General features: G+C 44.3%; 1 protein-coding gene across 1 annotated transcript in view; it reads right to left on the reverse strand.

The window, feature by feature from the left end:
- The window catches only part of LOC110511826 (large neutral amino acids transporter small subunit 1), a 34,563-nt gene that overhangs the window by 11,884 nt on the left and 8,885 nt on the right, over positions 1 to 13,794 (reverse strand). Inside the window, exons 3-4 of the mRNA XM_021592581.2 lie at positions 4,040 to 4,145; positions 2,763 to 2,807 (exon numbers count right to left, since the gene is read on the reverse strand). Coding sequence (XP_021448256.2) covers positions 2,763 to 2,807; positions 4,040 to 4,145 — 151 coding nt within the window. The remainder of the gene's footprint in view (positions 1 to 2,762; positions 2,808 to 4,039; positions 4,146 to 13,794) is intronic.

Raw genomic sequence — 13,794 nt, forward strand, 5'->3', positions numbered from 1 at the left:
AAGGTCCACCCTTGCGCGTATTTTTCTCATCGCCTGTCGCCGTCGGAACGTAACTATGATGTGGGAAACCGCGAACTGCTCGCCATCCGCTTAGCCCTAGGCGAATGGCGACAGTGGTTGGAGGGGGCGACCGTTCCTTTTGTCGTTTGGACTGACCATAGGAACCTTGAGTACATCCGTTCTGCCAAACGACTTAATGCGCGTCAGGCGCGCTGGGCGCTGTTTTTCGCTCGTTTCGAGTTCGTGATTTCTTATCGTCCGGGCTCTAAGAACACCAAGCCTGATGCTTTATCTCGTCTCTTCAGTTCTTCAGTAGCCTACACTGACCCCGAGGGGATTCTCCCTGAGGGGCGTGTTGTCGGGTTGACTGTCTGGGGAATTGAGAGGCAGGTAAAGCAAGCACTCACTCAAACTCCGTCGCCGCGCGCTTGTCCCAGGAACCTTCTTTTCGTTCCCGTTCCTACTCGTCTGGCCGTTCTTCAGTGGGCTCACTCTGCCAAGTTAGCCGGCCACCCTGGCGTTCGGGGTACGCTTGCTTCCATTCGCCAGCGCTTTTGGTGGCCCACCCGGGAGCATGACACGCGTCGCTTCGTGGCTGCTTGTTCGGTCTGCGCGCAGACTAAGTCCGGTAACTCTCCTCCTGCCGGCCGTCTCAGGCCGCTTCCCATTCCCTCTCGACCGTGGTCTCACATCGCCTTAGATTTTGTCACCGGACTGCCTTCGTCAGCGGGGAAGACTGTTATTCTTACGGTTGTCGACAGGTTCTCTAAGGCGGCTCATTTTATTCCCCTTGCTAAGCTTCCTTCAGCTAAAGAGACGGCACAAATCATCATCGAGAATGTTTTCAGAATTCATGGCCTTCCGTCAGACGTCGTTTCGGACAGAGGTCCGCAATTCACGTCTCAATTTTGGAGGGAGTTTTGCCGTTTGATTGGGGCTTCCGTCAGTCTCTCTTCCGGCTTTCACCCCCAGTCTAACGGTCAAGCAGAACGGGCCAATCAGACTATTGGTCGCATCTTACGCAGTCTTTCTTTTCGCAACCCTGCGTCTTGGTCAGAACAGCTCCCCTGGGCAGAATACGCCCACAACTCGCTTCCTTCGTCTGCGACCGGGCTATCTCCTTTTCAGAGTAGCCTCGGGTACCAGCCTCCGCTGTTCTCATCTCAGTTCGCCGAGTCCAGCGTCCCCTCCGCTCAGGCTTTTGTCCAACGTTGCGAGCGCACCTGGAAGAGGGTCAGGTCTGCACTTTGCCGTTATAGGGCGCAGACTGTGAGGGCTGCTAATAAGCGTAGAACTAAGAGTCCTAGATATTGTCGCGGTCAGAGAGTTTGGCTCTCCACTCAGAACCTTCCCCTTAAGACCACTTCTCGCAAGTTGACCCCGCGGTTCATTGGTCCGTTCCGTATTTCTCGGATCATTAATCCTGTCGCAGTTCGACTTCTTCCCTCTCGGGACGTGCTGGACCGTGCGCTGATCGATGATTTCCTCCGTTGCCGCCAGGTTTCCTCCTCGAGTGCGCCAGGAGGCGCTCGGTGAGTGGGGGGGTACTGTCATGTACTGTCATGTTGTGTCTTGTTTCTGTCCTTTCCCTTCACCCTGTCTCCCTCTGCTGGTCGTTGTTAGGTTACCTTTTCTCCCCCTCTTTCCCCCAGCTGTGCCTTGTCTCCTCCTAACTACCTCGTCACCCCTTTTCCCACATGTTCCCTTTTTCCCTCTGATTAGTCCTCTATATCTCTCTCTGTTTCTGCTCCTGTCTTTGTCGGATTCTTGTTTGTGTTGTTCATGCCTGAACCAGACTATCGTCATGTTTGCTGCAACCTTGTCCTGTCCTGTCGGAACCTGCCGGTCCATCTGAGCCTACGTTTTGTTTTGTTATTAAAGAAGCTCTGTTTACGTTAATTCGCTTTTGGGTCCTCATTCACGCACCGTAACAGACACAGGAATCGTGTTAACATAAAACATGCATGTACCAGTAATTATTTTCAAAATGCATAGGTTGTCATTCTTGACCTATGGTATGTTACAAGGAACATGGGCTGCGGTCCAAACTCTTAAAAGACACACCCTATCCCCTCAGCCCTCAAATTCAGTTGACACTTCTGATGACGTATCATGACGTCTGACGAGTTTACACTTGCAGGGCAAGGGGCGAGGGAGGAAGGAATTATTTTTAAGTAAACCACACAATCATCCTGCACTGATTGTGTTTTCAGCCTCTGGTAGCTTGTGGGTGCTTTATATGCACTACAGTCAATTATGAGTGCATGTCTACTTATATTAAATATATAATTATTAATATACGCCTACTGTATGATAGCTAGAAAATGAATTAGCTAACTAACATTAGCCTGCCTAGCTGGAACTTCTGAAGAAGGAACATTTTTTATTTCTACAATTTCCAAAAACATATGTACTTTTTACAGAGTAGCAAAATGTCTAACTTATTTGCATTCGTTTTTACTTACACTTGCATGTTGACTTCTCCATTGTTGTTTTTAAGTTTTCACAGACTTTTCTTAGCAGAAGTACAATCGTCGTGGTTTGAATTATGGGGAGTTTCAGGCCCCGGAGTGAAGATAATTGTACACTCGCAAAGCCGACTAAAAACGAGGCCTGGGTCTTACGTTGCAAACATCTCTTGCTTGGCTGTCCTGCCAAGATGGCAACGGGGATTCCCCCAAGGGCATAAGGCGAGGGTAAGTGGACGAGGGTGTGTCTTTTAAGTGTTTGGACCGTACCCATGGACTAGTTTGGACACTCACTTGTAAGGTTCAATCATTTCTTCTGTAACAAAGTTCAAGTAATTCCTGCAAGATAAAGAAGACATGGTTTAGATACACAGAGAGACAATCAGAACAGAACACTTTGGGTAAATCTATTGTAATCATAGCTTTCATATACCATAGATGAACAAAACATAACACACAGTGGTAAAAAGACCAGACGGGAGAGGAAAGAGTGAGACTGTAACCAAGTTTCCATCCACAGTTTTTATGCAAGTAAAGTCATCATATTTAAAGAAAATATGACAGCTGTGATGGAAACAGGAAGTTTTGGTTCAATTTGGTAAATGCCGGCAGATAATTTGTTCATTTGACATAGTGGGATCTTTTGTGTCTGTAAAATTAATTATGCGAGGAATGGCGGTGGAAATGCCTTTATGCGCAAATATTGATGTAAACACCACCATATCGAAGTCAACTTGAAACCACACTGGTGTGTGTTCCTCCCACTACGGCTTGGGAAACCATGCAATTTAAAATAGGATGCGGATTAAACAACCTTTACAGGGTGGTGAAAGTGCAAGATATGAGCTTGATGCTCCTTTCTAATAACATATCAAGGGTCTTATTCTGGTGACATGATGATCAATGCTTGACTGCCATTTTTATAAATAAAAACATTCTCGCTCAAATCCATCATCAGGCAGCAGGTAGCCTAGTGGTTAGAGCATTAGGCCAGTACACAAAAGGTTGCTAGATCGAATCCCTGAGCTGACAAGGTAAAAATCTGTCGTTCTGCACCTGAACAAGGCAGTTAACCTGCTGTTCCTAGGCCATCATTGTAAATAATAATTTGTTCTTAACTGACTTGCCTAGTTAAATAAATTCATCATGTAGACTGGAGCTGTGTGCCAAGACCAGAGTAAGTGCATTTTCTATTTAAAACTATCGGTAGAGTTGAAATTACAAATGGAAACACATTGAACATTAGATTCAAGTTTGGTGGAAACACACCACTTGTGGGAAATTTGCACATTTCATTTATGCAGATTTGAGAATATTTGCATGCAAATGTTGCCAATTGGATGGAGGCCTAGCTAGTGAGGAGAAAGCGGGAGAGGGACGGAGAAAGAGGGAGTGAACACCAGGCATGGGGAGGATTAGTCTGAACAGACTTTTCAATTCACTTAGTAGAGTTCTTAATTAGTCAGTCCTCCTAAGAGGGGGTTTACAATGGGATTAGAATGGAGGACAAAATGCTGGCCTAGTGTTCAATAGTTCTGGATGTCAGTCAAGTTCTAGTTCTCTGTACTTACCAGCCCCCATACGCAAACAGACCACTGTACAGGGCCAGTCCAATGTTCCCAAAGTCGTAGTTTGAATTCTTGAAAGAATTTTCTGGTAACAGGTTGACTGTGTCACCTGGAAGAAGGAGAGAAAGGGAGTTGGAAAGGTAAGCCCAAAGTTGACTGACTCATTGAACACAAAGTGGACAGAATCAGTATCCCTATGAATTGTTTCAGAGCAGGGTTCTGGAATGATACAACACTAGATAACAAATGCACCATGATCAACTTGAAACCATTGAAATAGTGCAGGGCTAGACAAATGTACCCGGACAAAATATCACTAATATCATTTAGAGCTTGTTCAAAAGGCTGTGAGCATCCGTGGTTTAAACTTTAATCTAGAGGTTGACCGATCAGCATGGCCGATTAGTTAGGGCCGATTTCAAGTTTTCATAACAATCGTAATCTGCATTTTTGGATGCCGATTATGGCCGATTACATTGCATTCCACGAGGAGACACATGAGTGCAGCAAGGAGCCAAAGTAAGTTGCTAGCTAGCATTAAACGTATATAAAAAACAATCAATCTTAACATAATCACTAGTTAACTACACATGGTTGATGATATTACTAGTTTAACTAGCTTGTCCTGCGTTGCATATAATCAATGTGGTGCCTGTTAATTTATCATCGAATCACAGCCTACTTCGCCAAACGGGTGATGATTTAACAAGAGCATTCGCGAAAAAAAGCACAATCGTTACACCAATATGTACCTAAACATAAACATCAATGCCTTTCTTAAGATCAATACATAAGTATATATTTTTAAACCTACATATTTAGTTAAAAGAAATTAATGTTAGCAGGCAATATTAACTAGGGAAATTGTGTCACTTCTCTTGCGTTCAGTGCAAGCAGAGTCAGGGTATATGCAGCAGTTTGGGCCGCCTGGCTCATTGCGAACTGCGTGAAGACCATTTCTTCCTAACAAAGACCGTTATTAATTTGCCAGAATCTTAAATAATTATGACATAACATTGAAGGTTGTGCAATGTAACAGCAATATTTAGACTTAGGGATGCCGCCCGTTCAATAAAATACGGAACGATTCCTTATTTCACTGAAAGAATAAACGTTTTGTTTTCAAAATGATCGTTTCCGGATTTTACGATATTAATGACCAAAGGCTCGTATTTCTGTGTGTTATTATATTATAATTAAGTCTATGATTTGATATTTGATAGAGCAGTCTGACTGAGCGGTGGTAGGCAGCAGCAGGCTTGTAAGCATTCATTCAGACAGCACTTTCCTGCATTTGCCAGCAGCTCTTCGCAATGCTTGAAGCACATGACTTCAAGCCTATCAATTTCCGAGATTAGGCTGGCAATACTATAGTGCCAATAAGAACATCCAATAGTCAAAGGTGTATGAAATACAAATGGTATAGAGAAAAATAGTCCTTTAATTCCTATAATAACTACAACCTAAAACGTCTTAACTGGGAATATTGAAGACTCATGTTAAAAGGAACCACCAGTTTTCATGTGTTCTCATGTTCTGAGCAAGGAACTTAAACGTTAGCTTTTTTACATGGCACATATTGCACTTTTACTTTCTTCTCCAACACTGTGTTTTTGCATTATTTAAACCAAATTGAACATGTTTCATTATTTATTTGATAATAAATGGATTTTTACGTATTATGTTAAGTTAAATAAAGTGTTCACTCTGTATTGTTGTAATTCTCATTATTACAAATATAAATATAAAAATCGTCTGATTAATCGGTATCGGCTTTTTTTGTCCTCCAATAATCGGTATCGGTCGACCTCTACTTTAATCCCCTACCATCAACAGTAATGGGGATTTCACTGATTCCACAACTCAGGGGCTACCTGTTTAAAAAAATAAAAAATAAAAACAAGGCAAATGTGAAGCGTATGCCTGAGGGAACACACCAGGGATGGACATTCCAACAGTACCAGCTGACCCAAAGAGCCAGACATTCTCTGAACAAACAATTCCCAGAGTGTTGTTTCAGACAGGGGCCCATGATTAAACAGGACAAACACTGGGCCGTGAGAACCCCCATGTCCCTCTTCATGTAGGACCATGACCTTCCACCTTTATTGTCCCCCAACTCTAAGCCTAAAGCCTGCATGACGTTCCAACATGGTAAGGATCTTCCCAAAGTTCTGCAACATCAGCTAGTCCACTGAAACTCTTATGACACAAATATATTGGTTGCGCGCCCTGTTAGAATGGCCAAGTCAAAGTCCAGACCTGAATCCAATCGAGAATCTGTGGAAAGAACTGAAAACTGCTGTTCACAAATGCTCTCCATCCAACCTCACTGAGCTCGAGCTGTTTTGCAAGGAGGAATGGGAAAACATTTCAGTCTCTCGATGTGCAAAACTGATAGAGACATACCCCAAGCGACTTACAGCTGTAATCGCAGCAAAAGCTGGCGCTACAAAGTATTAACTTAAGGTGGCTGAATAATTTTGCACGCCCAATTTTTCAGTTTTTGATTTGTTAAAAAAGTTTGAAATATCCAATAAATGTCGTTCCACTTCATGATTGTGTCCCACTTGTTGTTGATTCTTCACAAAAAAATGCAGTTTTATATATTTATGTTTGAAGCCTGAAATGTGGCAAAAGGTCGCAAAGTTCAAGGGGGCCGAATACTTTCGCAAGGCACTGTATATATATATATATTTTTTCCTCAACTTTTTCACTCCGGACGCTTTATCTGGACACGATTCGTCAGGACCTCCAACAGCCGAAGCTAAGTAGTAACATTAACATGATGCCTTCTAATTGCAGTCGCTGTACTCGCCTTACGGCGAGGATAGCTGTGCTACAAGCCCAGCTTCAGACGCAATCGTTAGGCAAGGGTAATTTCAGTGTAGGAAAGGATGAAACAGCGTCTGTGCCACCAGTAAGTACAGATAGTAGTATAAATCCCCTGGCACAGTCCCCGCAGCCGGACAACTTTCTCACGGTTTCTGGAAGGAAATGCTGTAGGAACGTTCAACCGGTGTCGCTCATTCAGCCGACAGAAACTTTCAACCGGTTTTCCCCATTAAGCAGCGGGTCGGAGTCAGAGGCCGAGTCTTCTCTGGTCTCTACTCCTCCCGTTACGGGGTCTGAGACGCCGAAGCTTCCCACCATTAGCTCTGACAAATTGAAAACTCTAGTCATTGGCGACTCCATTACCCGCAGTATTAGACTTAAAACGAATCATCCAGCGATCATACACTGTTTACCGGGGGGCAGGGCTACCGACGTTAAGGCTAATCTGAAGATGGTGCTGGCTAAAGCTAAAACTGGCGAGTGTAGAGAGTATAGAGATATTGTTATCCACGTCGGCACCAACGATGTTAGGATGAAACAGTCAGAGATCACCAAGCGCAACATAGCTTCTGCGTGTAAATCAGCTAGGAAGATGTGTCGGCATCGAGTAATTGTCTCTGGCCCCCTCCCAGTTAGGGGGAGTGATGAGCTCTATAGCAGTCTCACAACTCAATCACTGGTTGAAAACTGTTTTCTGCCCCTCCGAAAAGATAGAATTTGTAGATAATTGGCCCTCTTTCTGGGACTCACCCACAAACAGGACCAAGCCTGCTCTCATTTTATCTACCAACATAGACAGGGCTCTAACTCCTCTAGCTCCACAATGAAATAGGGTGCAGGCCAGGCAGCAGGCTGTTAGCCAGCCTGCCAGCATAGTGGAGTCTGCCACTAGCACAGTCATAGCTGAGTCAGCTCAGCTATCACCATTGAGACCGTGTCTGTGCCTCGACCTAGGTTGGGCAAAACTAAACATGGCGGTGTTCGCCTTAGCAATCTCACTAGGATAAAGACCACCTCCCTTCCTGTCATTATTGAAAGAGATCATGATACCTCACATCTCAAAATAGGGCTACTTAATGTTAGTTCCCTTACTTCAAAGGCAATTATAGTCAATGAACTAATCACTGATCATAATCTTGATGTGATTGGCCTGACTAAAACATGGCTTAAGCCTGATGAATTTACTGTGTTAAATGAGGCCTCACCTCCTGGCTACACTAGTGACCATATCCCCCGTGCATCCCGCAAAGGCGGAGGTGTTGCTAACATTTACGATAGCAAATTTCAATTTACAAAAAAAAAAAAGACGTTTTCGTCTTTTGAGCTTCTAGTCATGAAATCTATGCAGCCTACTCAGGCCTCCTGGGCCATATACAGCGTTCCTCACTGAGTTCCCTGAATTCCTATCGGACCTTGTAGTCATAGCAGATAATATTCTAATCTTTGGTGACTTTAATATTCACATGGAAAAGTCCACAGACCCACTCCAAAAGGCTTTCGGAGCCATCATCGACTCAGTGGGTTTTGTCCAACATGTCTCTGGACCCACTCACTGTCACAGTCATACTCTGGACCTAGTTTTGTCCCATGGAATAAATGTTGTGGAGCTTAATGTTTTTCCTCATAATCTTGGACTATCGGACCACCATTTTATTACGTTTGCAATTGCAACAAATAATCTGCTCAGACCCCAACCAAGGAACATCAAAAGTCGTGCTATAAATTCACAGACAACACAAAGATTCCTTGATGTCCTTCCAGATTCCCTCTGTCTACCCAAGGACGCCAGAGGACAAAAATCAGTTAACCACCTAACTGAGGAACTCAATTTAACCTTGCGCAATACCCTAGATGCAGTTGCACCCCTAAGAATTAAAAAAAATTCTCATAAGAAACTAGCTCCCTGGTACACAGAAAATACCCGAGCTCTGAAGCAAGCTTCCAGAAAATTGGAACGGAAATGGCGCCACACCAAACTGGAAGTCTTCCGACTAGCTTGGAAAGACAGTACTGTGCAGTACCGAAGAGCCCTTACTGCTGCTCGATCATCCTATTTTTCTAACTTAATTGAGGAAAATAAGAACAATCCGAAATTCCTTTTTGATACTGTCGCAAAGCTAACTAAAAAGCAGCATTCCCCAAGAGAGGATGACTTTCACTTTAGCAGTGATAAATTCATGAACTTCTTTGAGGAAAAGATTATGATTATTAGAAAGCAAATTACGGACTCCTCTTTAAATCTGCGTATTCCTTCAAAGCTCAGTTGTCCTGAGTCTGCACAACTCTGCCAGGACCTAGGATCAAGAGAAACGCTCAAGTGTTTTAGTACTATATCTCTTGACACAATGATGAAAATAATCATGGCCTCTAAACCTTCAAGCTGCATACTGGACCCTATTCCAACTAAACTACTGAAAGAGCTGCTTCCTGTGCTTGGCCCTCCTATGTTGAACATAATAAACGGCTCTCTATCCACCGGATGTGTACCAAACTCACTAAAAGTGGCAGTAATAAAACCTCTCTTGAAAAAGCCAAACCTTGACCCAGAAAATATAAAAAACTATCGGCCTATATCGAATCTTCCATTCCTCTCAAAAATGTTAGAAAAGGCTGTTGCGCAGCAACTCACTGCCTTCCTGAAGACAAACAATGTATACGAAATGCTTCAGTCTGGTTTTAGACCCCATCATAGCACTGAGACGGCACTTGTGAAGGTGGTAAATTACATTTTAATGGCATCGGACCGAGGCTCTGCATCTGTCCTCGTGCTCCTAGACCTTAGTGCTGCTTTTGATACCATCGATCACCACATTCTTTTGGAGAGATTGGAAACCAAAATTGGTCTACACGGACAAGTTCTGGCCTGGTTTAGATCTTATCTGTCGGAAAGATATCAGTTTGTCTCTGTGAATGGTTTGTCCTCTGACAAATCAACTGTAAATTTCGGTGTTCCTCAAGGTTCCGTTTTAGTACCACTATTGTTTTCACTATATATTTTACTTCTTGGGGATGTTTTTCGAAAACATAATGTTAACTTTCACTGCTATGCGGATGACACACAGCTGTACATTTCAATGAAACATGGTGAAGCCCCAAAATTGCCCTTGCTAGAAGCATGTGTTTCAGACATAAGGAAGTGGAAACAGAGATGCTTGTTCTAGGTCCCAAGAAACAAAGAGATCTTCTGTTGAATCTGACAATTAATCTTAATGGTTGTACAGTCGTCTCAAATAAAACTGTGAAGTAACTTGCCGTTACTCTGGACCCTGATCTCTCTTTTGAAGAACATATCAAGACCATTTCAAGGACAGCTTTTTTCCATCTACGTAACATTGCAAAAATCAGAAACTTTCTGTCCAAAAATGATGCAGAAAAATTAATCCATGTTTTTGTCACTTCTAGGTTAGACTACAGTAATGCTCTACTGTCCGGCTACCCGGATAAAGCACTAAATAAACTTCAGTTAGTGCTAAATACGGCTGCTAGAATCCTGACTAGAACCAAAAAAATTGATCATATTACTCCAGTGCTAGCCTCTCTACACTGGCTTCCTGTCAAAGCAAGGGCTGATTTCAAGGTTTTACTGCTAACCTACAAAGCACTACATGGGCTTGCTCCTACCTATCTCTCTGATTTGGTCCTGCCGTACATACCTACACGTACGCTACGGTCACAAGACGCAGGCCTCCTAATTGTCCCTAGAATTTCTAAGCAAACAGCTGGAGGCAGGGCTTTCTCCTATAGAGCTCCATTTTCATGGAACGGTCTGCCTACCCATGTCAGAGACGCAAACTCGGTCTCAACCTTTAAGTCTTTACTGAAGACTCATCTCTTCAGTGGGTCATATGATTGAGTGTAGTCTGGCCCATGAGTGGGAAGGTGAACAGAAAGGCTCTGGAGCAACGAACCGCCCTTGCTGTCTCTGCCTGGCCGGTTCCCCTCTTTCCACTGGGATTCTCTTCCTCTAACCCTATTACAGGGGCTGAGTCACTGGCTTACTGGGGCTCTCTCATGCCGTCCCTGGAGGGTGTGGGTCACCTGAGTGGGTTGATTCCCTGATGTGGTCATCCTGTCTGGGTTGCCCCCCCCCCCTACCCCCTTGGGTTGTGCCGTGGCGGAGGTCTTTGTGGGCTATACTCAGCCTTGTCTCAGGATGGTAAGTTGGTGGTTGAAGATATCCCTCTAGTGGTGTGGGGGCTGTGCTTTGGCAAAGTGGGTGGGGTTATATCCTTCCTGTTTGGCCCTGTCCGGGGGTGTCCTCGGATGGGGCCACAGTGTCTCCTGACCCCTCCTGTCTCAGCCTCCAGTATTTATGCTGCAGTAGTTTATGTGTCGGGGGGCTAGGGTCAGTTTGTTATATCTGGAGTACTTCTCCTGTCCTATTCGGTGTCCTGTGTGAATCTAAGTGTGCGTTCTCTAATTCTCTCCTTCTCTCTTTCTTTCTCTCTCTCGGAGGACCTGAGCCCTAGGAACATGCCCCAGGACTACCTGACATGATGACTCCTTGCTGTCCCCAGTCCACCTGGCCGTGCTGCTGCTCCAGTTTCAACTGACCTGAGCCCTAGGACCATGCCCCAGGACTACCTGACATGATGACTCCTTGCTGTCCCCAGTCCACCTGACCGTGCTGCTGCTCCAGTTTCAACTGTTCTGCCTTATTATTATTCGACCATGCTGGTATTTATGAACATTTGAACATCTTGGCCATGTTCTGTTATAATCTCCACCCGGCACAGCCAGAAGAGGACTGGCCACCCCACATAGCCTGGTTCCTCTCTAGGTTTCTTCCTAGGTTTTGGCCTTTCTAGGGAGTTTTTCCTAGCCACCGTGCTTCTGCACCTGCATTGCTTGCTGTTTGGGGTTTTAGGCTGGGTTTCTGTACAGCACTTTGAGATATCAACTGATGTACGAAGGGCTATATAAATACATTTGATTTGATTTGGTTTGTGCCCATAGGCGATATTGTTGCCAGTGATGTCTGGTGAGGACCTGCCTTACAACAGGCCTACAAGCCCTCAGTCCAGCCTCTCTCAGCCTAACACTGATGGAGGGATTGTGCGTTCCTGGTGTAACTCGGGCAGTTCTTGTTGTCATCCTGTACCTGTCCCACAGGTGTGATGTTCGGATGTACCGATCATGTGCAGGTGTTGCTACACGTGGTCTGACACTGCGAGGACAATCAGCTGTCCGTCCCGTCTCCCTGTAGCGCTGTCTCATGCGTCTCACAGTACGGACGTTGCAATTTATTGCCCTGGCCACATCTGCAGTCCTCATGCCTCCTTGCAGCATACCTAAGGCACGTTCACGCAGATGAGCAGGGACCCAGGCATCGTTCTTTTAGTGTTTTTCAGTCAGAAGAAAGGCCTCTTTTGTTTCCTAAGTTTTCATGACTGACCTTAATTGCCTACCGTCTGTAAGCTGTTAGTGTCTTAATGACCGTTCCACAGGTGCATGTTCTTAATTGTTTATGGTTAATTGAACAAGCATGGGAAACATTGTTTAAACCCTTTACAATGAAGATATGTGAAGTTATTTGGATTTTTACGAATTATCTTTGAAAGACAGTGTCCTGAAAAAGGGAAGTTTCTTTTTTTACTGAATTTATTTAGCAGATGTTTTTGCGGGTGTAGCGAAATGCTTGTGTTCCTAACTACAACAGTGCAGTAGTATCTAACAATTCACAACAGTACACACAAATCTAAAAGTCAAATAATGGAATTAAGAAATATATAAATATTAGGAGGAGCAATGTCAGAGTGGCATGACAGGTAGGTACGATTGGCAGTTACGTGATTAGCCAGAGGGAGACTATGTAGGAATTTGATTTTGATTTAATACCTAGTCAGTTGTACAACTGAATGCATTCAACTGAAATGTGTCTTCTGCATTTAACCCAACCCCTCTGAATCAGAGAGGTGCGGGGGGCTGCCTTAAATCGACATCCACGTCATCGGCGCCTGGTGAACAGTGGGTTGGTTATCTGCCTTGCTCAGGGACAGAACAACCTATTTTTACCTTGTCAACTCGGGGATTCGATCCTGCAATCTTTCGGTTACTGGCCCATCGCTCCTTCCCGCCAGGAAGTGGGCGTATGTGTGTTGTATTTGGGGAGGGTTAAAGTTGGTCACAGCAGCACAATTGTAAAGGTTGTAAATAAACTATTAAGAGATCCCGTTACAATACTGACTACCGTTCCTTCAACTGAGCCAGCAGAAAGAAATGTGATGGCAAAACTATTGCAGGGCTGCCTATTTCATAAGCAGCCAAGGGGAGATGTACTGAGACAGAGATGTACACATGAAAAACACACATTAAAGACACCCAGACAAGGAATGTCCCTACAGAGCCTCCCGACTGGCTCCAAAAGACAAACAAAAACACTTTTGATTGAAAAGGAACTGGACTATTGCAGTAGCCTAATCAGATTAGTTTTTAACAACCCTGTTGCCATTAACCTGCTTGAGCCTATTGCCAAATTAAGGAATGACCCAGAATCTTATACTTAATCCGTTTACCCTAGGTGACTGCCCAGTATAGACAACAGGTGGTTTAAAATGCACTGAAGTGAGCATGTCTCTCAGTCAGGAAAAGAGAAAAAGGACAAGAGGAGCGTTCATTCGACCTCTGTCATTAGATGTATCTCTCCAACCCAGTGGCGTCCCACCCAGATAAGACAAGACCAGACCAGAGCAGTCCAGCTCTGGATGATCCTCCTCCATACCACAGCCATGAGCTGGCAGCAGGAGGACCATGATAATTTGATACATGCTATTTCACAACACAGAGTTTGTCACGGGGCAATATAACTATCACACGCACACATCCTGACAGACAAAGAAATACAGATATAGACACACTTAAGTAATTTAGCAGATGCTCTGACACATAGGGACTTACAACAAGTTCATTCAAGTAAAGACAAC

This window comes from Oncorhynchus mykiss, chromosome 1 (genome assembly GCF_013265735.2).
Source record: "Oncorhynchus mykiss isolate Arlee chromosome 1, USDA_OmykA_1.1, whole genome shotgun sequence".
Taxonomy (NCBI): Eukaryota; Metazoa; Chordata; class Actinopteri; order Salmoniformes; family Salmonidae; genus Oncorhynchus; species Oncorhynchus mykiss.